This window comes from Neophocaena asiaeorientalis, unplaced genomic scaffold (assembly GCF_003031525.2).
Source record: "Neophocaena asiaeorientalis asiaeorientalis breed wild unplaced genomic scaffold, Neophocaena_asiaeorientalis_V1.1 scaffold70, whole genome shotgun sequence".
NCBI classification, from domain to species: Eukaryota; Metazoa; Chordata; class Mammalia; order Artiodactyla; family Phocoenidae; genus Neophocaena; species Neophocaena asiaeorientalis.
This window is the reverse complement of record NW_020175410.1, coordinates 4,656,896-4,681,609: the sequence shown is the minus strand read 5'-3', so window position 1 is coordinate 4,681,609 and position 24,714 is coordinate 4,656,896. Positions and strand designations below refer to the sequence as shown.

The window sequence follows — 24,714 nt, the reverse complement described above, 5'->3', positions numbered from 1 at the left end:
CCCTCTGCAAAGGGAAATAGCCGGACAGGGAAAAACGGAGGGGGGACTAGTATTTTCAAATCTTCCAGTGATAGGGCAGCCAAATTTCACCTCTAAGTCTTGGGAGACCAAGGTAACAAAACGGAGAGCGCACAAGCACAGACGCACCTTACGTAGCTCCCTTCTGAGCTTTAGGAAGACGAAGGAAGAACGCATGCGTGGTGCACGCTTCCGGGCCACACCTCCTCCTCTCCGGGAGCGCTCTGCGCAGGCTCGGGCGCAGGTTGCAGCAGAGAGGGGCCTCAGCTGTTGTGGTTATTGTGCCGCCCCTCCCCCACCCGGACCAAGCGGCGACCCATCGTTGCAGGCCCGTTGCTCTAGCCCCAGCACCCGGGACTAAGGACTCCGTGACCGTGTCTTCGGGCCTGTCCGCGCCGGATCAACTCGGGACTGCGTAGCACCCCGCATGCCGGTGAGCGACCCGGGACGCGCAGCCTCCAGGTCCCCTTAGGGAGCGGGGCCGAGCGGGCACCCTGGGAAGAGCCGAGCCGGATGAGGAGGTGGAGGAGGGGAGGCTACGGGGCCGCTGGACACGCGCGGAGACCGGGGAGGCGCTCTGGGCTGGGTTATGGAGGTGTGTCATCACCTCTTATCCCGGCCCAGCTTCCTGCCTAGGGGCTCCGGGCTTCGGCTCTAGCCGGGCGCACGGGAGAGATTCCAGGTCCCCACACCTTGAGTGGCCAGGTGGCCCCTGGTTTTTCTCTTTTTGAGTTTTCTTGCCCGACTGCCTGTATTTTATCTTTAACCTTTCCAAAGTAGGCAGGCTGTATCCTGGGTTTCATTGATGCAGCTTATGAAAGGCGCCGACTTCCTTCGTTCGGAAGATCACGACCCATTTAAATTGGGTGGAGTCATGTACTTTTTTTCCCTTTTTTCGTAAGGAGTCTAAAGTTTGGGTTGGTTTTAAGTAAATTAAGGAATTTTGATAAAAATATTGAGCACAGGGGCCTAGCACCTCTTTATTATAAACTAAGGAGTCTCCAAGAATAAAAGTTGTTAAAACTTAGCAGTGCTCTGAGGAAAATCCAGTAGGGAGGGCAGGGATGCCCAGTACCTGACGAAGTCTGGCACTTGTCCATTAGCCTTGATAAAACAAACACCAGTCCAAGGCCAACTGTATCAAGGCAACTGTTACATAAGTATAGAAAGCAGGCCCAGACTGAGAGCCACTTGTTCTTGCCTTGTGTCTTTTCCCCTCTTAAGGCATTCCAGTGGGAGGCACCCTATATCTCTGTTAACTGAGATCGTAAAAGGGTGCTACTGAGGCCCATTGATTCCAGCTCATCTAATATTCCACATAGGCCCCAAGGTCAAAGTATGTGGGGACAGTCTGAACCACCTGTGACTGGCAAGTATTGGTTTGGCTTGCATATAATGTCTTCGAACAAAATCAAGAGAAAATAATGCATTTTTAGGAGTCATAAATCATTCACGTTTTTTAACTTAATGGGCAATGTGTATATAAATTTTTTAAAAATAGTAAAAATCAGCATCTTTATTCATCATTCTGAAGTTTTAAGTTTGTCTACTAGTCGTATAATTTTTTATCCTGCTGTTTACAGTGTGTTTGGGTGACCCTAACACATGGATGGCATGCCACTTTTAAAAAGCAAACTTTTCTTCATAGCATAAGATAAATTGAATTATTTTGAGTGTCAGTTTTCCTCATTCACATCAGTTCGAAGTTTTTAAAGAAATATGTCTCTTTATATGAATGTCTTTAATAATCTATTTTTAGGAACTGATAAAAAATATATGGTCAAATTTAGAAAGAGAAGGAATGTATTATTTTTAAATTCAGCTTTCCTGCTTTGTTAATTTGTCCTCAGAATGTCAACTGATTAGAATATATGACTTTTTAAGTTTTTTTAATACTTAAAATTGTGGCTTAAATTGCAGTGTTATTGCATTACCTATCTACAGAGGTTATTTTGATATAGGTACTAGCACTAATTATTTATTTTTATTGGTCTTTAAATTTATATTTAATTTCCCTCCTGTATTTTTGATACTGTCATCCTAAAATTTTGAAATTAATGTTCTAAGTTTTGCTGCTTTGTATTGGTGAATTATAGTCAATATTTTAGAATATTAATTTCATAATTTTAACTCCACCAACTGTTGAATGAAAGAAAAATCTGGAGGTTTTTTGAGCTGTTTTTTGTTGCAAGTATTTAAATGTTTAAAGCAAGAAATGTGAGGATGAGAAAGATTGGGAATTTTATTTATCACATAGGGGCATGAATTTTAAAAGGCTGAAAAATACTACTTTGATATTTCCTGGTGATACCTAGTTGTAATCTGCCCAAAGCCACTTTTGCCTTCAGTGCTAATTGATTTAAAGGTAGAATGTGTTTTTGTTTTATTCTAAGAAAAGTGAAGTCCATGTGTTTCTTTTCAGAGAACTCTAAGAAAGTGGAGACTTTTGTCAAATTTCAATGTTGTTTGAAAGCCCATTCTTATCATAACTCTGATCTATCATTTCATAATATTTTGTTAGAAAAACACTTTTGGACTCTAGTAAATGGCTCCCTTGTTTCAGACATTACTTTGATTGAGTATAATTCTAATCCAGATAGTGATTTGAACGCTCCCTTGAAGGTTGTTCTAAATTAATTTGATCGGTATAAATATCCTATAATGTTCTTGAGTATACATCTTGACTGAAGTTTACTGTAAGATGTTTTTTTTTCTTAGACATGGGAAAGTCTTTTTCTCATTTGCCTTTACATTCAAATAAAGAAGATGCTTATGATGGAGTCACATCAACTGAAAATATAAGGACTGGATTGGTTAATAGTGAAGTCCATAATGAAGATGGAAGAAGTGGAGATGTCTCTCAGTTTCCATATGTGGAATTTACAGGAAGAGACAGTGTCACTTGCCCCACTTGTCAAGGAACAGGAAGAATTCCTAGGGGTATGTGTTATTGCACTGTTTTTTCTTTGAAGAATGATTCCAAGTGTTTGCACAAATACTATGAAATCCATGGGTCTGAGCACAACCCTTTATGTTTTAAAAGACTTAGAATTACAGTTAAAACTTCATATCAGTTATCTTCAGTCAAAAGGACACAAAGAAACAAACATAAAGATTTTAATTAGGGTCTTAAAGCAATAATGAAAACCACTCTTCTACCTCCAGTATCTTTTCTTTCCCACCTGCAATTATAGCAGATATGCAGCATCTCTTGACTGTAAACTTTAGTCCTGTTTGGCATCAGTAGAAGTCATATCACAGTCACCTTGCCGTATTGAGTGTTAGGAGCAATTTAAGTAATGTGGTGACCTAATATTTCTGATTTGTTATTTAAAGAATAATAATAAGTTGGTCATGCACTAATTAGTTATTTTTTAAAGGATCTACATGAAGAGGGATGGTATATGAAGATGAGCCATATAGGAAAAAAAAATCAGTTTGTGGCATGTCATAGGGGAAGTCAGTAGGGAGTAATCTCCACCTGCTGTTTGTAGGCTACTTTAGTAGCAATGGCAATAAGTAGCAATAGTAAAAGTACCTTGTACTATTCTCATTTTCTGCTTGGTTGAATTGATATTTGACCCTGGAGAGACCCCGAGGGTAGGACAAAATGACAATATAAGGCTTTATCTTGCAGAGGTAGTAGGTATTTGAGAATAAAAGGATTATTGTTGTTACAGGTATTAATGCACCAGGCTGGAGGCAGGGAGAGGGCTGGAGTCTCATTTTTGCAATCTGGATACTATATTTTTGAGGTATAGCTAGTAGGCATTTTTAGCAGCCTGGATGTACATTGTGGATAGTAAGATTGAGGAGGAATTCAGAGGTATTTTTTGTCTGAGCAACTGGAAGAATGGAGTAGCCATTTATTAAAATGGAGAAAAGAAGGTTTGAGTGTATGTGTCAGGTGAGAGATCAGGAGCTCAATTTTAGATATGTAAGTTTGGAGATGCATATTTGACATCTAAATGGCTATGTTCAATAGGAAGTTAGTTATAATAAGGGCCTGGAATTCAGATGCAAGGCCTAGGCTGGAGTCATCAGTGTATAGATGATACTTCAGGTGAGTTGGATGACAGCACCAAGGTTGTCAATGTGAATAGAAAACAGAAGAGACTTTAGCACTGAACATTGGGGCATTGCAACATTTTGGGTCAGTGACATGAGAAAGAATTAGCAAAGGACACTAAAAAGAGCAGCTAGAGTAGAAGTAGGAAATCCCTTTGTCTGTGGTGTCTTAGAAGATAAATGAAGAAGATATACTCCTTGGTAGAGGAGAGATTGATCAACTGTGTTAGACCTGATCAAGTAATGTGAGGACTGAGAACTGGCCATGGGATTTGGTGATTTAGAGGCCACCTTTAAAAGAGCAGTTTTGGTAGTCTGCAAAAGAATGTATAGCATGTGTAGAGTAGGATCAGGAGTGCATAGAAGGAGCAAAGTTATAGTCAGAAAATAGCTTTTTTGAGGAGTTTTGCTGTTTCAGAGGAAAAGGAGAGAAGAGAGGTGGTAGCTAGAGGGGGCTATACATCAGGAGAAGAATTTTTTAAAGATGGAATGAATAATATGTTTGTATGCTGATGAGATTTTTCCATAGAGAAAACATTGTTAATGCAGGCAACAGAGGACAATTATTAGATCTAGTGCACAAGGCAGAGGGCTGCTCCTCCAGAGAAGCATGGGCAATTTGCTCCCAGCAGTAGAAGGGAAGGTAGAGTATATGGACACAGAGGCAAGTGGGTGGGTGGGTAGATGTGGTCGTAGCTTGTGGAAGTTCTCTTTGCCACATCATGAGCTGAGAGTAAGGATAGGGGAGAAGATATTGGAGGTTTGAAGAGAAAGTGGAAGTTACGAAATTGTAGTTTGGGAGAGTCAGATTAAGAGTATGACTTTTTTTGGGGGCTGTGCCACACGGCTTGCGGGATCCCTGACCAGGGATCGCATCCAGCCCTACGGCAGTGAAAGTACAGAGTCCTAACGACTGGAACACCAGGGAATTCCCCAGATTGAGAGTATGAACTAGAGAAATATAGGTGGCATTATTAAGGGCCACTTGAGATAGTAATCTAAATGAGACTAGTGAGCATAGTTGTTTGTGTTTCTTTATCTACTTTTAGCTGTGTGGATATAGGCACAGTCGCCAAAGGGTTGGTTTTAACCAGTTGCAGTTTAGACAGATGAATACCACCAAACAAGATAGGATATGTACACACACACACACACACACACACACATACATATTATATATATGTGGGTATGGTAGGGGGAGTGTAGATGAGGGGGGACTTGTGGAGGGAGCAGGGAGGAGTAATGAAAGTATTATGGAAAGCTTTAAAAGAGAACTTGACTGCGGTGCTTTGATAGTTAATACAAAGAGCCAAGTTGTGATAAGATTGGAAAATTGGCATTTAAAAGTCCATTTATCCATTAAAGCATACGGATAATGCTCAACCCAAGAAAGAAATACTGAATTTTGAAGTGACTTAATGTGGAGAGGTGTGTGACCTGAAAGAGTCCTGGAAGACTGTGTATAAATAGGGGTTCTTGGAGCATGAGACTTAATATGTGTCAGTTTTGGTTTTCAGGGGAGATAGTGTAGGAACCTCTGCAGTTATAGGGGTTTCAGGACAGCGGTAACAAAATGTTTCTTCTGCTCTCATTCAGATAATCAAATTGAAGTCTTAATGGAAAACTGTGGGGAATAGAAAACTGGGTGAAGGAAGGCCTGGTAAATTCAGATCTTCTGAAAGCTGGGACTTTTTAGATTTTTTTTCTCAGTGGAAGAAAGAGTTACTCTTTCTCATTCTTTATAATATTTTTGTTAGCTAGAAATCTAGGTATGAAAAAACACAATATCTGCTTTGGAACTCAGCTGCTACTAGATAATTTTTGAAGATGTTGAGAGCATTTTACTAAAGGAATGAGATGAGAACCAGGTAGTAGTCTGGTCTTTCCAAACCAGACTTTGATGAGGAACCACTATATTTTTAATTAATCATGTTAATAAATTTCTAAATCTAATTCTTTTACTTTTAGGACAAGAAAACCAACTGGTGGCATTAATTCCATACAGTGATCAGAGATTAAGGCCAAGAAGAACGTAAGTGATTATAAGAAAATGGCAGTTTTTTTGTATTTTTTGCTTTTTATATTATGTATAAGTAAATATTTTAATTAAAACTATTCAAAGGAAAAATGCTATCAGGTTGTTAAGTTATACCATCATATACTTTATGTCATTAAATAAAAAAAGGATTCCTGATTGTGGTAAGTTCTTGAAAAGTACTTGAGAGAAATGGTGTAGAACACAAGCCAAGGAAATTGAGCATAGATGTAATTGGAGTCCCTGAAGAAAATCAAAGGAGGCAAACTGAACAAATAGCAAACATTTAATTCAAGATCACTTCCCTGAAGTAAAGCAATACGTGAATCCACATATTGAAAAGACGAGGACTTGTGCTTCTCTGGTGGCGCAGTGGTTGAGAGTCTGCCTGCCAATGCAGGGGACACGGGTTCGATCCCTGGTCTGGGAGGATCCCACATGCCGTGGAGCAACTGGGCCCGTGAGCCACAACTATTGAGCCTGCACGTCTGGGGCCTGTGCTCTGTAACAAGAAAGGCCGCGACAGTGAGAGGCACGCGCACTGCGATGAAGAATGGCCCCCGCTTGCCACAACTAGAGAAAGCCCTTGCACAGAAATGAAGACCCAACACAGCAAAAATTAATTAATTAATTAATAAACTCCTACCCCCCAACATCTTCAAAAAAAAAAGACAAGGACTTCCCTGGTGGCCCAGTGGCTAAGTCTCTGTGCCCCCCATGCAGGGGGCCCAGGTTTGATCCCTGGTCAGGGAGCTAGATCTCGCATGAGGCAAGAAGATCCTGCGTGCCACAACTAAGACCCGGCACAGCCAAATAAATAAGTAAATATTTTTTTAAAAAGTTTAAAAAAAGAAAAGACATAGCATAATTTTGGAAATAATCAACCTTCTTAGTGAAATTACTGGACTTCAAAGGAGAAAACTGAAAAGCCCCTTTGAGCATCCAAGCAAAGGCTCGATTAATTTATAAGGGATAGAAAATCAGATTGGCATGTTACTTCTTGACCACAATGCTTTAAACACATAAGCAGTAGAACAGCATGTCTAAGTCATCATGGAAAGAAAATGAACCCAGCAGTTTATAAACAGTCAGTCTGACCCTTTATTATATAATATATAGACAGTTATGAATGTGCAAGAAATTAGGGTTAATTTTCTAACCCTAACAAGCAGAGGGAGTAGCACCTGAAAGGGCCAGAGGAGTGGTCCAGCCTTCAGATGTATGGCTAAAGTAAACAGCGCTGTGGGAAAGTGGTACAGATGAGGCTAGAGAAAATAACAAGGACCAGATCCTGGCACCTGTAGTAAGCTAAGAAATCTGAGAACTTATAGGAAGCTCCTCAAGAATTTTTAGGAGTTTCAAATTTGTAATAAAAAACAGTAACTCTCAATATGTAGTAAAATTATAATATTTTGGGAAAACTGTGGTTCTTTATAAGTTGGAGTTGTGATGGGGTAGTCAAGAAATTATTAATTGCTTTTGTCTCCATACTTTAGCTATGTCATTTAATCCTCAAAACAAACCTACAGGTTTTAAAATGGAGGAAAAGAGTAAATTACCTAAAATGTTACAAATATGAAATGGCAGATATAGAATTGTAACTTGAGTCCAAATAAACCACACAGCCTTCATAACTTCATCAGTACTGTATACTTTGCAGGATTCTGTTACTGTCCCTAGAGCCATAAGAAAAATTATTACTGATGAGTTTTGTAATAGAGATCTATGTACTTCATCAGTGAACTAGCCAATTTTTCAATTTGGTATGAAATACTAAGTGGAATGTTATTTTATTGTCCCACCAGGTTTAGTAATATTTGTTATGGCTGTAAGCTTTGGGCACAAGGTAATTTAGAATACTGATTCATATATTCACACCTAGAGCTGACTTACAGGCCCTAGGTACCAGAGTGTGGTGGGCTCACCTGCCCATGAGAAATAAAAACACTAAAGTGTAAAAAAATCCAACAATGTTCACATTTTTATCATGATTTTTAAACTCTTTTTATACCTTTTTAAGGTGTTTTGGTGTATAATGGGCAGTATAAGTGTGTGTTTAAACTACCTGTTAGGTAATCCGGTAGTGATCACCACCCTACTCAAGTTGGAAGTCCAGAGTGAGTGAGTGGGAACTTCTCTCTTTGCTCCAGACAGCAGTACAGGTCAAGTAGTAATGATTTAGTGAATTTTTGTTTGTTTTATTTTATTTTATTTTATTTTGCGGTACACGGGCCTCTCACTGTTGTGGCCTCTCCCATTGCGGAGCATAGGCTCCGGATGCGCAGGCTCAGCGGCCATGGCTCACCGGCCCAGCCGCTCTGCGGCACGTGGGATCTTCCCGGACCAGGGCCTAAACCCGTGTACCCTGCATCGGCAGGCGAACTCTCAACAACTGCGCCACCAGGGAAGCCCTATTTTGTTTTTTGATAAATAATTTTGCTCTCTTTTCTTAACTTGGACAACTTAAAATACTCAGAAACATTTATAAAACATCTGCAAGAAGTACTTGAAATAACTGTTGTGAGGGATAAGATGAGATCCATCAGGGCATTTAGGTACAAATCTCTCTTTAGGGAAGAGAGGATGGAGGAAACGATAAAACAAGAATTTTTTGGATGGCTAGAATCTAAGGAAAAGATAAACTAAGTGACATGCAAGACAGAAAAAGAAGCCAAAAGAAGGGTGCTATGGGCTTTGACAGAGTGCTGTTTATTGGAGAAACCAGGGAAATTCTTTCATCCCTGAGTGTCCATGAGGAGATTGCTTCCAGGAGCCCTTGCATATACCAAAATCTGCTGATGCTCAGGTCCCTCATATAAAATGGCATAGTACAGTCGACCCTCCACATCTGAGGTTTCAAATCTGTAGATTCAACCAACCATAGAGGGAAATTTTGATCCATGGTTGGTTGAATTCAGGGATTAGAAACCCACAAATACTGGAGGGCCAACTGCAGTGTCTTGAAACTCTAGTTTTGTTGGTAAACCTAAAGATAAGAGGCAGTTTTCATCTATGGAAATAAAGAGTGAGAGATGGAAGAGAAACACTTCCATCTGGGAGGTAGATGAATAGCAAAGCCACGCGAGTTTTTTTTTTTTTTTCCTTGTCTTATCTCTGCATAATAATATCCCCTTTCTTGATTTTAAAGAAACAGTTTAGCAGCATCTTCAAAGCAGACATGATTAATGTAAACAATATTTTTAAAAAGGAGTACAGGGACTTCCCTGGTGGCACAGTGGTTAAGAATCTTACTGCCAATGCAGGAGACACGGGTTGGAGCCCTGGTCCGGGAAGATCCCACATGCTGTGGAGCAACTAAGCCCATGCGCCACAACTACTGAGCCTGCGCTCTAGAGCCCATGAGCCACAACTACTGAGCCCGCATGCTGCAACTACTGAAGCCCACGCGCCTAAAGCCTGTGCTCCACAGCAAGAGAAGCCACTGCAATGAGGAGCCTGTGCACCACAAAGAAGAGTAGCCCCTGCTCACCGCAGCTAGAGAAAGCCCATGCGCACCAACGAAGACCCAATGCAGCCAAAAATAAATAATTTATTTTAAAAATAAGTAAAAAGGAGTACATAAATACTTTCGGGTGAGGAAGCTCAAAACAGACTGTCTTAGTGAGATTGATGAGGCATATGGTTATGTCATTACATTTTTAAGGGCTTCATAGGTGGTTCTGATGAGCAGTGACTTTAGGGAATCATATAATGCCAAAACTCATATGTGAAAATTCTGCTTCAGTGAATTCATCAGGGAGTCTTGAAATCTATACTTTTATAAAGCTCCCCAGCTTGATTCTGATGAGCAGCCTGGTTTGGGAATCACCACAGTAAATGTTCTATCTATAATAAGCCTGAAATCCTAGTCTCCAAAAAGGTAAATATGTCTTTTAAGGAGACCATTTTAACACTTAATAGATTCCAAACTAACTCTGTTCAATACTTTTATAATGTAAAAATTTGGTAAAAATCATACATCTTTTCCTGCTGGTATAAAAGGGGAAAAATTCAAAATGAAAATGTCTTCTCTAAATGTTTCATTATGTAATTTTTGATGCATGTATATTTAAATATTCCATTTTCCTTTTCAGAAAACTGTATGTGATGGCTTCTGTGTTTGTCTGTCTGCTTCTTTCTGGACTGGCTGTGTTTTTCCTTTTCCCTCGCTCTATCGACGTGAAATACATTGGTGTAAAATCGGCATACGTCAGTTATGATGTTCCAAAGCGTACAATATATTTAAATATCACGGTAAGTACATATTTATATTAAAATCTGCATCGGCAGGCGGACTCTCAACCACTGCACCACCAGGGATGCCCTGACTTCATTCTTTTATCATGTTAAGCAGCACCTTTGTCCTTATTGAGAGAACATTAAAGGTAACACTCAGTTTTCTTTCTGTATGTCTGCTATATTGACCTTTTCTGTCATTTCTGATTCTGCTGAAAATGGCAAATTGGCAAATTCTGTGTATTCAGAATCATTTCGCATTTGAAGATGCCTTTGGGAGGGTAAAATAAACAAAACAATTAATTACTGGGAAAAAAGTAATTACAATCTATTTACTTTTCAGCATTTGACTCTGAATAGCTTCTAGCCAGATGTTAACATAGTTAGTTCAATACATGTTATACATGTAACATTTTCATTTCCTTGTGTTTTGTGAAACACAATTTTTGCCGTCTTTAACAGACCATTCCTTTGTTTTAAAAGGTAGAGAACAAGTGAATGATTTCTCTTGCAAATTAGTATGTGTGAAAATCTGTGTTTCTCAGGACAGTGGTTTTTAGGACTCTACAGCCTTCCCACACTTGAAAACAAACAAGCAAACAAACAAACACCTCAGAGAAGGTCTTGTACCTGTTTTACATGTTAACATTTATTTGAAAAAAGCATGGTTTGCAAACCACCGTATTATTAAAAAGGAATATATATGTTGCTTCAGGCTTTAAGGTACATCTGTGTGGCAGTGATTTGTTTGGAAGAGAGATATTGGACTTCAGTTGGTTTTCCTCAAAGAGGTGGTTGGTATGCTTCAGGTTGAGGTAGAGATGCCTGTGGTGCTGGTTGGGAGGAGGGGGATTTACAGGGACAGGAAGTGAAATGGAATGTATGTTAAAGTGGAATTACTACTTAATTATAGGAAAAAAAGAACTCCCATGAATTCATTTATCCTCATGGCATACTGTCAAACGTTGTCAACCTTTAAAAAAACACACAAAAAATTTTTTAAATCCTGGGAATTCTCTGGCAGTCCAGTGGTTAGGACTCTCCTTTTTCACTACTGAGGGCCCAGGTTCCATCCCTGGTTGGGGAACTAAGATCCCACAAGCTGGGACTTCCCTGGTAGTCCAGTGGGTAAGACTCTGAACTCCTAATGCAGAAGGGGCCCAGGTTTGATCCCTGGTCAGGGAACTAGATCCCTCATGCATGCCACAGCTAAGAAGTCCACGTGCTGCCACTAAGAAGCCTGCATGCCGCAACTAAAGATCCCACGTGCCGCAACGAAGACCTGGCACAGCCTAAATAAATAAATATTTTTTAAAAAAGATCCCACAAGCTGCACTGCGCAGCCGAAAAAAAAACTATATACATGGAAAAAATATATATGCATAAAACATAACACAGTACTAATTGTAAATCATTTCCTATCACTGGGGAATTATCGTTGGGTATTTTTCCACTGTAACAGCCATTTGGAAAAAGGAACAAATTTTCCCTTTTTCTGTGGGGTTTAAAACAGTGGGTGGATATTTTTGGCCAACCTCCAGAGTCTGTTTTAGTATTAAATAACTGTAAATTTATAATGAAAAGTAATAAAAATTATGTGCTGGGTCCTTTTAGATACCAGAAAGTATATTTAAATGTAAATATCTTACTTTATTTTAAATAATTATTCAGGAATTCCCACTTTTAGGGGTACTAGTACTTGACTAAATTGAGAAAGTGTGAACATTAAATAGGAAATAGGTTTATTATATAGATAAACATTAGGTTTAACTGGATGACAGTGAGAAAAAAGCTGAGATTTCTCACGGGGTGAAGATGGCGGAAGAGTAAAACGCGGAGATCACCTTCCTCCCCACAGATACATCAGAAATACATCTACACGTGGAACAACTACAGAAAACCCACTGAACGCTGGCAGAAGACCTTAGATCTCCCAAAAGGCAAGAAACTCCCCACGTACCTGGGTAGGGCAAAAGAAAAAAGAATAAACAGAGACAAAAGAATAGGGACGGGACCTGCACCAGTGGGAAGGAGCTGTGAAGGAGGAAACGTTTCCACACACTAGGAAGCCCCTTTGCGGGCGGAGACTGCGGGTGGCGTAGGGGGAAAGCTTTGGAGCCGCGGAGGAGAGCACAGCAACAGGGGTGCAGAGGGCAAAGTGGAGAGATTCCTGCACAGGTCAGTTCTGACCGGCACTCACCAGCCCAAGAGGCTTGCCTGCTCACCCACTGGGGTGGGCGGGGGCTGGGAGATGAGGCTCAGGCTTCAGTTGGATTGCAGGGACAGGACTGGTGGCGTAAACACAGCCTGAAGGGGTTAGTGCACCACTGCTAGCTGGGAGGGAGTCAGGGAAAAAAGTCTGGACCTTCCGAAGAGGCAGGAGACTTTTTCTTCCCTCTTTGTTTCCTGATGCGCAAAGAGAGGGGATTAAGAGGGCTGCTTACAGGAGCTCCAGAGACGGGCGCGACCTGCGGCTATCAGCGCGGACCCCAGAGATGGCCATGAGACGCTAAGGCCGCTGCTGCTGCCACCAAGAAGCCTGTGTGCGAGCACAGGTCACTCTCCACACCTCCCCTCCCAGGAGCCTGTGCTTGGAGAACAGTATGGAGGTTCCTTAAAAAACTACAAATAGAACTTCCATATGACCCAGCAATCCCACTACTGGGCATATACCCTGAGAAAACCATAATTCAAAAACAGTCATGTACCAAAATGTTTATTGCATCTCTATTTACAATAACCAGGAGATGGAAGCAACCTAAGTATCCATCATTGAATGAATGGATAAAGAAGATGTGGCACTTATATGTATAACTGATTCACTTCGTTATAAAGCAGAAACTAACACACCATTGTAAAGCAATTATACTCCAATAAAGATGTTAAAAAAAAAAGTGAGATTTCTGTAGGTTTTCTATCAGTATTTTGAGAAATGTAATTATATCGTATTACTTTTGTTTCTTAAAATGAGTAGTATATATTACTACTCTTTTTTAGTAATATTTATTGTCTTTCTAATTATGAAAATGTTTAATTATCATTATAAGACATTTGAAAAATACCATAATGTATATCTTTACTTTTATCCAGGCCTGACTATTAACATGTAGTCTGCCCTCCATATCCACTAGTTCTGCATCCATGTATTCAATCAACCTGATTGAAAATTTTTTTTTAATTCAGAAAAATTTGTTTTTTATAAATTAATTTGTGGGGTTTATTTTTGGCTGTGTTGCGTCCTCATTGCTGTGCACGGGCTTTCTCTAGTTGCGGCGAGCAGGGGCTATTCTTCATTATGGTGTATGGGCTTCTCATTGTGGTGGCTTCTCGTTGCAGAGCATGGACTCTAGGCACTCGGGCTTCAGTAGTTGTCGCATGCGGGTTCTAGAGCGCAGGCTCAGTAGTTGTGTTGCACAGGCTTAGTTGCTCCGTGGCATGTGGGATCTTCCCGGGCCAGGGATTGAACCCGTGTCCTCTGCCTTGCCAGGTGGATTCTTAACCGCTGCGCCATCAGGGAAGCCCTATCTGTTATTTCTTGATTTAACATTTTTCCTTTTTATTTTGTTGACTATTTTCTAAAATAATTTGAAACAATTGTTTTAAGTTAGAATTGCAAAAGTTGGCCCCAGCTGTTAAGTATAGAAATGATACAACTGCATTTCTTTCCAACCAGTTTTGAATCTATCCCATTTCTTCTCAAAAGTGACCTGCTAGAAATCTCTACTCATGTAGTTAAAATACCAGTTTTTTTAAATAGAAAGTTTATTTAATGTTGTGTTTAACATTTTAAAATGTTGTCTTTGTATTTAATTGAATCGGAAGTAGCTTAGTCAGTGAAGATGTACATGTTAACATTTAGAAAATTTTTGATGAAATTTTAGAATTTTTTATTGAATTTTTGCTAAGGCTACAAATACATTTTCTAACATTCATTTTTCTGTATTCTTGTACTATACATTTTCTGGGCCTACTTTTTAAAAGTATGTGTTCATTGTAGGCATTTTATATACATAGTACTCATGCATATGGGCTTCCCTGGTGGCGCAGTGGTTGAGACTCCGCCTGCCGATGCAGAGGACACGGGTTCGTGCCTTGGTCCGGGAAGATCCCACATGCCGCGGAGCAGCTGGGCCCGTGAGCCATGGCCCCTGAGCCTGCGCGTCTGGAGCCTGTGCTCCGCAACAGGAGAGGCCACAACAGTGAGAGGCCTGTGTACTGCAAAACAACAAAACAAACAAACAAAAAAAACATAGTACTCATGCATAAAACCATATAATTGGTTCATTGAATGTTCTTGACATTTTTTGGTGATACTTTCCTTCCTCCTAATAAATTAAGCATAGCCACAGCTGGAGAGTCATCTTCTGTATTAATTTTGATTCATATTATGCTTATTCTAAGATAACGTGTACATTTTGTGCTTCCTTTCTTTTTCAGAACACACTAAATATAACGAACAATAACTATTATTCTGTTGAAGTTGAAAACATCACTGCACAAGTTCAGTTTTCAAAAACAGTTATTGGAAAGGCACGCTTAAACAACATTACCAATATTGGTCCACTGGATATGAAACAGGTAAGCTTCATTCATGAAGTACTTTGGAGGAGTTAAACAAGTCTCAAGTTTGTGTATCATATTAACTTGAGGGAGATGGGGGATTTCTTAAAGAACTAGACTTTGAATTGTATCCCATACATGTGTAAGAAAAAGTCCTAGAATCAAACCCATAAAGGGAGAAATTTCCAAACTCTTTGAAGTTACAAAATGTATCTAAATACTTGATGTTTTGATCCTGTTCTCTATTGATTTATTTTTAATTTTTGCCTTTCAGATTGATTATACAGTACCTACTATCATAGCAGAAGAAATGAGTTATATGTTGTAAGTTCTGATTTTTAATTATTTTCTCTCATTAAATTATAAAGAGTAAGTATGTGTAGGTGTGAATATATATATATGTTTAATTTCCCATCATCTTAGAAGTGACAAGACCACATTTTGGAATATTCCTTCCGGCCTCTGATCATCTCTGTTCTTCTCTTTTCCCCTTTCAACATGTATAATGTTAATGTATATATATGTATACACATAATTTTATTTTCAGAATTAGGATCATATACACCATGGCACTTTTTATTTACTATGTTATGAGAATCATAATCTCACATATTCTAGTATTTGTTTCTGATTTAGTATAGGAGGACTAAAAATGCTAATGATGTTTAGAACTCTATTGCTGGTTTGAAGTTGTAAAGCTTTTAAATTAGGTCTAAATGATTATTAGCTCTTGTTAAGTAAAAAATAGTGATAAATTTTTATCATCTTTTGATGTCAGCTTGATATAGAATTTCTGAGTAACTAATAAACTGGCTACTAAAATTTCAAAAGGTAAACAAAAAGTAAAAATAATAAGTAGACAACTCTACAACTGCTGTAGTATGAAGGCATAGAATAAGAAGCCATGAAAATATTAATCATCATTTGAGATACAGAAAATGCTCAACCATTAAATGCTTATTTATTATATCTTTTAATAGTATTTCTGTTAGCTTTAACATAGGAAGAGGAACTGTAATTAAACTATTTTAAATTTATAATGTCAGTTTGTATTTATTCACATTGTTTTTTCTTTAACAGTGATTTCTGTACACTGACATCCATCAAAGTGCATAACATAGTACTCATGATGCAGTAAGTACAAATTTTTTTTTTGAGAGGTTCTTTGTTTAAAAACTTTATAACATTGGCTTAAAGTATACACATATTTATAAATGCTGTCTCATTTGGGTTTTAAGCCTTACAGGAGTGCAATGAGGTGAAGTAAATAGTATCCCACTTTACACATGAGGAAATGGGAGCTCAGAGGAGTAGTGAAGGATCACACAGCTGCTAAATAGTGAATCTGAACCTTGCAAGAACTTGGGAAAATGGTAGAAATTGGGATAGAGAGAAGGATGAGCTCAACACCCAATTCCTTGCTGCCTGTGGTCGGCAGTAACAGTAGTGAAGACCAGGAATGTTATTGGTTTGCAAATCGGGTGTTATCCTAAGCCATGAAAACACTGTAGGTTATAGGTTGGGTATTTGGGCCATTAGCTAACATTTGATTAACCTTTTCCTCTGATGAGAGAACTGTGTGATTATTTTTAAAAGTGCACTGAACTAAATGTATTTTTAATTAAAGATTGGTGTTTTGAAAAAATACATTTTTGTATATAATTATTTTTGGATAGGGCTTTCTCAGCCAGCATTCCTGTTGTCTATTGGGGAAATATTCCCTAAAAGGCCCATGTCCACAATATTAAGTTATCATTAATCAAATAATCTCTCCCTGGAGAGAATTTTGATATATAAAGTGTTGTCACTTTAGAAAGCTTTTTTAATATATAACTCTTCAGTGTTTCTCCCCATTTATTTTGTTTTTAGAGTTACTGTAACAACAACTTACTTTGGACACTCAGAACAGATATCCCAGGAGAGGTACCAGTACGTTGATTGTGGAAGGAACACAACTTATCAGTTGGGGCAGTCTGAATATCTAAATGTACTTCAGCCACAGCAGTGAAAACTGAGAGATGCACCTGGAGAAGAAATACCTATTGACATTTTCCAAACTCTGAAGGATGAGGTACTTACTTCCTGATAGGAGATCTTAAATTGAACAACCTAAAGTTTACACTTCTGTTTTAAAAGTACAGCTAAGAGTATGTGGACTTGTAGGTCATTACAACTCTCTACTCTGTGTTCATGATATTTGTACCAGGATCTTTTACTTGAATCTAAATTTACTGATTGGTTTTCTTTGTTCCTGGTCCCCAAAGGGGAAAACTAAGACTTCTCCTACAGGATAAATAATTATTTAAAATTCATAGCTCTAATTACTACTGAAAACATAATTGATGATTTGTGATGAATATAATTATGTGATGAACATAATTTGAGAAACTTTATTTCTGAATGTTTTTATAGAAAATTACTGTGGGCCTATTCATGAAGACATTTAAAGAGTAACCTTTTTTTTTTTTCCTGTTTTATAAATTCCCTTTGCTACTTGGTAGTATTTCAGCTATATACTATTTTAGCTTTTAGCTAAATGTTTTTATTTTTTCATTTTGAAATCTACTCATTTGCATGTTTTTGTCAGTCTTACTTCAAGCTATTGCTTGCGTAACACTTAATAAACCAAAATAATCTTTGCAGAATTCTGTACCTAAAATTTTTTAAAACCCCTAAATAATGTGTTTCACATGTCTTTCCATGTTAGTTATAGTTGTGTGAAATTTTTATGTAATCTTCAAACATCATTTAATGTACAGTATTGTAAATAAATTCTGCATGGCTTTTATGTAGCTTTAATAAATGTCAAATAAAGTGATACAGATTTAAAATATAGTAAGTTGCTCATAAAAATTTGTAAAGAAAGGAAAATGATATTCAGAACCTCTAGAATGTATGTTTCCAATTACATATTAGATCAGGCATAACATAGATTTGAAATAAAATATTTTGATGCTCTACTTTTTTTAATGTTGCTTTTCATACTAAAGAATTATGAATACACTTACTTTTCAGAACTGTTAGGTACCCAAATGATCAATTTTATGAATGTTTTAGAGGAGGAAGTTATTTCTTTGGTAAAATTATCCAAGAAATCCTGTTATTAAATTACGGTGGCTATAGCAAAATAAAACCTATATTATGCTTTTAAAAATTACTTTGCACATCATGGATATCATGCCCCTAGCAGTTACATTTTTAAAGGTTTCTACTTTTGGTTTGGATTTTATTTAAAATTGTTTTCAAGTGTAAATTATTGACTTATTCATTTTGCTATTTTATATTTTTAATACCATTTTGCATTTGGGCCTTTTGCCTTTTTGGTTACCACATTCTGAGTACCTTTTAAATACCTACCACTGAGCATGGGGGCTGACTGTGATACCAAAAACAGTAAGTGGCTTGAGAGTAGTTTCCTATGTTCCCTAGTGACAGAGATCAGGTTACCCCTCTCCTTACTCCCAAAGTGCCTAACATGGGTCTGAAACATTCTTATTGTAAGTCTGACTCTCTCAACTATAGAACATGAGCTTTATTTAATTAGTTAGAGCTAATGAAGCCCTCCTTTCTGCCTTTAAACCTACTCAGTCCCCTTACTTAGCTTTCATATTACTTTCTCTAAGTTTTCCTCAGTGAACATTTAAATGGGTGAAATGCACTAACTTCTTTTTTTTTTTAACTACTTAGTCTTCCCTTAATCCATCGCTAACTCATCCATCCTTACTATTAAACTAAAATCACCCCTTTAAATTTATTATGGATTTTGTAGTCCAACCCAATCTTTAATATTTTTTCTGCTATGTTTTTTGACTACTCCCCTTCTCCTTGAAATTGCACTTTTCTAATGTGTGTGTTCTATTTGTATTTTTCATGTCATTCTCATTTCATTTTTTCTCATTCTCCTATCTTTTGATATCTTTTAATGAGTAGTATCCAGACCCTCTTCTGCCTCAAAATTTCTACTCCTGTATCTTCAGCAATCACCTATATTAAGGCTTCTAGCTCTGTTTCTACATACCTGACAGTAACCTGTCTAGTTTCTCATTTAGCTAATGCCTTAGAGATAACAGTATTTCAGTGACTGTGTAAAAATCAAACATTGTTAAAAATTTTTTTATCATGTTTTGTTCTCACCTGCCCTTATGTCCCATTTCTTCAAAATCATTCTTCAGATATGCCTCCTTCAAAAATCAATCCTGATTTATTTTCCTGCTTTGTATCTTTTTTTTTTTTTTTTTTTTTTTTTTTTGCGGTACACGGGCCTCTCACTGTTGTGGGCTCTCTCGTTGCGGAGCACAGGCTCCGGACGCGCAGGCTCAGTGGCCATGGCTCACGGGCCTAGCCACTCCGCGGCATGTGGGATCTTCCCAGACTGGGGCCAAACCCGTGTCCCCTGCATCGGCAGGCGGACTCTCAACCACTGCGCCACCAGGGAAGCCCCCTGCTTTGTATCTTTTAACCTTGGAAAACTATATAATGTAAATTAAATGGACTTTTCTGTTGATGTGTAGCTTTAATATCCTTTTAGAGTGCATGCAGAGTATCTGCTGAAGAGACAGAAAAGTGAGAGAACATTTGTTTTTACTGACTTAGTTTTGAATTTTTTTATTCATTCTTTAAATTAAAAACTCTTTATTACACCTACTTTCTGTGGAGTTCAAGTGAGAAAAAACTGGCATTTAAAATAAGTTAAGAAAAACCAGCAGTAGAAAAATAAAGATCACCTGTGACTACTTTCAAAGAGGGTTAAGTAACTGCCAGAAGAACCCTAGAGCAAAGCAGGCTGTAAATTAATAAAACTACAAAAGCACATTAAGGTGAAGCAGATTTATAGCCATTAAAAAAAAAATCTGGAAAGGATGGATGAGGCTTTAACTTTTCTTAGGTCATTGTCCAATGCAGTTTCTTATGTGGTAATAGGATTTTTTTAAAAGGGCTCTCAGACCTTATTCAGAAGATGTGGTAAAGATGTTACAATTTTTTTTTTCCTGATAATTCCAAGAATAAATTTCTCATAAATTGCACCTTAAGTAAACTGGTCATTGTAACCAAATCTAATACGTAACCAGCCTACATGTTTTCATATTACGTTTATATAGCACTGTGCCCTTTTCAGAATTCTTTCATATGTTTTTCTCATATCATTTGCCATCGTCCTGTGAGTCAGAAAATGAGGGTAGTAGGATCCTCCTCTTTTAGAAAAGGAAAAAGAGGCATGGAGAAGTTGAGGGACTTGCTGAAGATCTCATATTTAGTAAATAGTTTCATTGAGGCCAGACCTAGTTTTCCTGTCACCCATATCTGTGCTCTGTCATTTAGAACACCCATTGGAAAGCCCTGTTGACTCAGGTTAGTATAAATAAAAATTAGAGAAAACGTTCACGTAGGTAATGGTAGATTAATTTTCTGTTAAAATTTAGTACTCTGTGATCATTCCAGTAAAGATAATAGATATGTTTCAGAGTAGACTAATTATAAATAATAGAGATTAGTGGATTGAGATTTGAAACAGTGACAGTTTGAAAATAAGAGAGATAAACTGCTTGAAATTTCTAAATAACCATCTTTACTGTACTACATAACCTGTAAACGGCTGTGGTTTTGTGTTCATTTTTTCCATGCTTTTGTTTGTTTAAGCCAATGAGGTAATTATTTTCTCTAAGAATTCATGACAAGAAAATAAAATTCACTTCAGATCTTCTGAATTGTAGTTTGGGAATAACACAGTGTGGTGTTCAAATAGATAGGAAGTGACTGCCAAAACACGATAAAAGTAACTTAGGAGACTTCAAATGTCAGCCTAATTAATCATTTGTGGTTCTTAGCCTTATCATTATTGCAATATAATTCTGGATGTTTAATTGGAGGACATGTCCCCAACTTTCTGTCATGCCATTTTGTTTGTTTTTTAAAAGTTTTAAACAATTCTTTGTATAATGAGTATATCTTATTTAAGAAAACGGTTTGTTAGGTACTTGACCCCAAAGTCACTGCTCAGTATAGCTAATATTTATTGTTTAATTACTATGTCACATACTGTACTGTACTAACCTTTCATGTGCATTATCTTATTATCCCTCAGAAGAGTTCTTTAAGGTAGTTACTGTCATTGCCCCCCCCCCATTTTATCTCTGAGGAAATTGAGTTTTAGAGAAGTTAAGGAGTATGTATAAGTTGGAAAGTGGCAGATTAGAGATTCAAAACAGGTCTGTTTGACTCAAGCATCATTGTTCTTACAATAAGCATATTTTCTTTCTAGCCTTTGAAAATGTTTTAGTCATAAAAATGTGTTGGATATTGCACTTAATATAGAAGACTGAGGTTTTTGATAGTATTTTCAAGAATACTATTAAGATGCTTTATTATTTTGTAGATCTTTAATATAAAAATGTTTATCATTTTTTTAGCTATTAATACTTATCTGTTAGATGGATTTTTTTCTTTATAAAAGATATAAAAATTTAAATTTACAAATATATATCAGGCTTCCTTGATAAGCAGTATGAATGGAATTTCAAGTTATTAGTTTGTAAGCCAAAGGTTACTCACCAGAATGTCATGATTTTTAGCTCATAACATCTGGAAACAGTAACTACTTGGCTCAAATACATCTAAGAAGAATTAATTTTATTTCTCTCTTTTTTGTAATATCAGATCTTAAATGAGATGTTAAACTATTTTAAGGAAAAAATGTTTGAGAGGGTGGGATAAAAAGACTGTGAAACATTATTTCTTTAAAAAATGTATTTTTACATGAAAACAAGATATATTTGCAATGTGTTCAATCAAAACATTCACTTCTATATCCCAGATCTACATATTTCAAAGTAAAAATGTTCACTTGTCAGCTGAAATTCCTGATTAGAACTAATATTTGTTTATTTTTGTGCTTGGAATGTAAATTTCACAGTGGATTTTTTGTTTTGTTTTTTTCTGGCGGTACGCGGGCCTCTCGCTGTTGTGGCCTTTCCCGTTGCGGAGCACAGGCTCCGGACGCACAGGCTCAGCTGCCAGGGCTCACAGGCCCAGCCGCTCCGCGGCATGTGGGATCCTCCCGGACCGGGGCACGAACCCGTGTCCCCTGCATCGGCAGGCGGACTCTCAACCACTGCGCCACCAGGGAAGCCCCACAGTGGATTTTTTTTTTAATTTACCTTTAATTTGGATAAAAGCAAGTGATATATTTATATACTACAGGGATAAAAATGGTAATTTTCATTTTTAAAAAAACTACCAATGTGATTATATTTTTAGTTCTTTTTACTCATGTTTAGTAGAGCCTTTAAATTAAAAAATACACTATGGTCTGTATTGACCCAAAAAGTATTCCATAAATTAATTTAACAAATATATGGCAAGCTTTTCATAGCTATAGCTAATTCTTCTAGAAGGAAGTTGTTGCCTTCTGTTTAATTACATTAATTGAAATGTGTTTAAGAGAAATGTTTTCAGCATATTTTGTATACTAAAAAAAAAACAGGGTTAGTATTGGGCCAATGGCCAAGAGGTAACGTTACTACCTTGTAGACTGTTACAGTTCAAATTGTCCCACTTCCCCCAGAATTTTAGAAACTAGAAGTCTGGGAGATGCTGTATCAGCTGTACTCTGGTGATTCTAAATGCTGTAAGTACTGTTCATCTTTTGTTACTGTGTGAGATGGGAAAAAATGCCAGATTGCAAAAGATGCATAATTTCATTGTATAATGGTTTGTTTTAGGCATAAAATATCAGCAAGCCTTGTCTTGTGTGTTTTGTCTTATATTTCCTTATAGAACTAAATTAAGTAAGATTTTGGGAAATGATTTTAAATGCTTTCCAAGTTGACCTGCTTGGTCAGATATTTGAATGATGGCATTGCTGAGTAGACTCTAACCCATGATTCTAATTGTGGAATAAAGAATAATGTAGAGCGTGAGACTATGTTTGGGCACTTACTCTTCATTTATATTAGGTATTACCCTCCATCATAACATACTTACTAAATTTCCAAGTTGAGCAGTTCTGTAATTGTAACAATTGTTGCTGTACCTGTAACAAAACATGCTTATGATAGTAAAATGAATAGAAGCGCCCCCAAATACTATTTTTTTAATTCACTTGTAACTGTTCCTCTTATAATTGTGTATGACAGAATCAAATTTGTAAAAATTTTAGCATGAAAAATAAAATTTGTATCAGTCAAGTGTCTTGGTTATGCTTTTGAAATTCTCTTGACATAAACAAATCAGTGTAAATATTAAAAGTTCTTCAGCTTAAAGCTTTTAAGTTCTTACAGTTGTTAGCCAAACTGCACTTTAACATCATATTTTATATCTTTTTCTTTCATCTACTTAGCTTCCAATTTGTTGCCTAATTCTATCTATTCTACCTCTCTAGTATCTCTGGAATCTGTCTCATAGTTGAAATGTCTGTTGCTACTACCCCCTAATTTTTTATGGAAAAAAGCCCAAGTCCTTACTGTGGTATTAGGAATCTTTTGTTATCTGGCCACAACCTAAATTCACAATCTTATTTCCTATCTTTGCCCCTCATTTATGTCCCAGGCAAATTGAGATGTTTGCCATTCCTTGGAAATAGTTCTTTCTTTTATCCACACTTTGCTCATTCTGTTCCTTTCTTCCTAGAAAATTATGTAACCATTTCTTTAGTCTCCCAATCTTACTTATTTTCCAACACCCAGCTCAAGTGTCCTTCCCTGCTCTCTTTCTCTTCCTCAAAACTTACTGAAACATTTGGTGACATTTCCACATGTGTACTTTGAAAAGAATTGCCTAATCACAAAGAAGATTTTTGATTTTGAACTTTAGCTTTTTGTTTTGAACTGAACTTAAAACTTGTTTTAAACTTTTGTTTTAATCATTAGTTATTCAAATACATTTTGCTCGCTTAGAGTTAGTATTTTCATTAAGGTTTTAAAAATTTTTATCAAGTAGAATGATCTGAAGTTAGACGAAATGTGATAAAAAATATCTCGGTAGAATGATAGGGGTGAAAAAAAGATTTATTATATGCATGTGCTTTACCTTGCCAGTTTCTCAAGAAAGAAAGAAGAATCATTAGCAAATTCATGAGGGTTTTTTCCTGATAGATTTCTGTTCCTTTGATCAGTGGCTTTCAGAATTTCTTTTTAAGTTGTAAAACCTATTTTTTATACAATGTCTTACATAGAACCCCAATGTGTGACAAAATATAGCCACTTAGATTTCATTGGGAGAAGACTCGCAGTCCTTCACTACTCATCTTCCCCAATAGCCCCTGAAGCCGTTGGTCTAGAGTGTGATATAGTCACTTCTTTAATGATAACTTAGTGCAGTTTAACAAAACTGCTTTGGTTTATGACTGAAACATATTTTATAACTGGGCAAATATAAGCTTAAATTTATATTTTATAAATAGCTTTGAAAATGACCATAAAGGGAAAAACAAATTAATTCCTATTTTCTAATTAGTTATTTTCCATTCTTACATATATTTCAGATTGTTAGTCTTCAAAGGGAACTTAAAAGAAAGTTTGAGACTTTGGGCAACGTGTATCATCTTAAAGTGATTTTGTAATGAACATTTTCATTTCATGAATTCCAGATTCTAATAGAATATATTGATAATAACATTTTTGAAAAAAATGCCCTCAAGGAGACTAGAACTATGAAGAATTCTGATTCCAAATCTGCTTCAGATATTTAGTTCTTTTTTTTTTAGATTCTATACTTTATTTTTTTTTAATTTATTTTTGGCTGCACTGGGTGTTCATTGCTGCTGCTCTAGTTGTGGCGAGTGAGGGACTACTCTTTGTTGC

The 24,714-nt window shown here is 37.1% G+C and overlaps 1 protein-coding gene across 1 annotated transcript; it reads left to right on the top strand.

Annotated features, from left to right (window-relative positions):
- Window positions 1-246: 246 nt before the first annotated feature.
- Window positions 247-17,881, top strand: TMEM106B (transmembrane protein 106B). The gene is made up of 8 exons (XM_024767158.1): window positions 247-451; window positions 2,737-2,958; window positions 6,055-6,118; window positions 10,216-10,375; window positions 14,795-14,935; window positions 15,192-15,241; window positions 15,998-16,051; window positions 16,787-17,881. The coding sequence occupies exons 2-8, from the start codon at window positions 2,739-2,741 to the stop codon at window positions 16,923-16,925; spliced, it is 828 nt and encodes a 275-aa protein (XP_024622926.1). The 5' UTR covers window positions 247-451; window positions 2,737-2,738; the 3' UTR covers window positions 16,926-17,881.
- The last annotated feature ends 6,833 nt before the right edge of the window (window positions 17,882-24,714 follow it).

Bases quoted from the DNA above. Each gene is read 5' to 3' on its own strand.
- TMEM106B (XM_024767158.1), top strand. From the start codon at position 2,739: ATGGGAAAGTCTTTTTCTCATTTGCCTTTACATTCAAATAAAGAAGAT. The intron at 2,959-6,054 runs GTATGTGTTATT...TTTTACTTTTAG, and splicing joins AACAGGAAGAATTCCTAGGG to GACAAGAAAACCAACTGGTG. The intron at 10,376-14,794 runs GTAAGTACATAT...TTTCTTTTTCAG, and splicing joins CAATATATTTAAATATCACG to AACACACTAAATATAACGAA.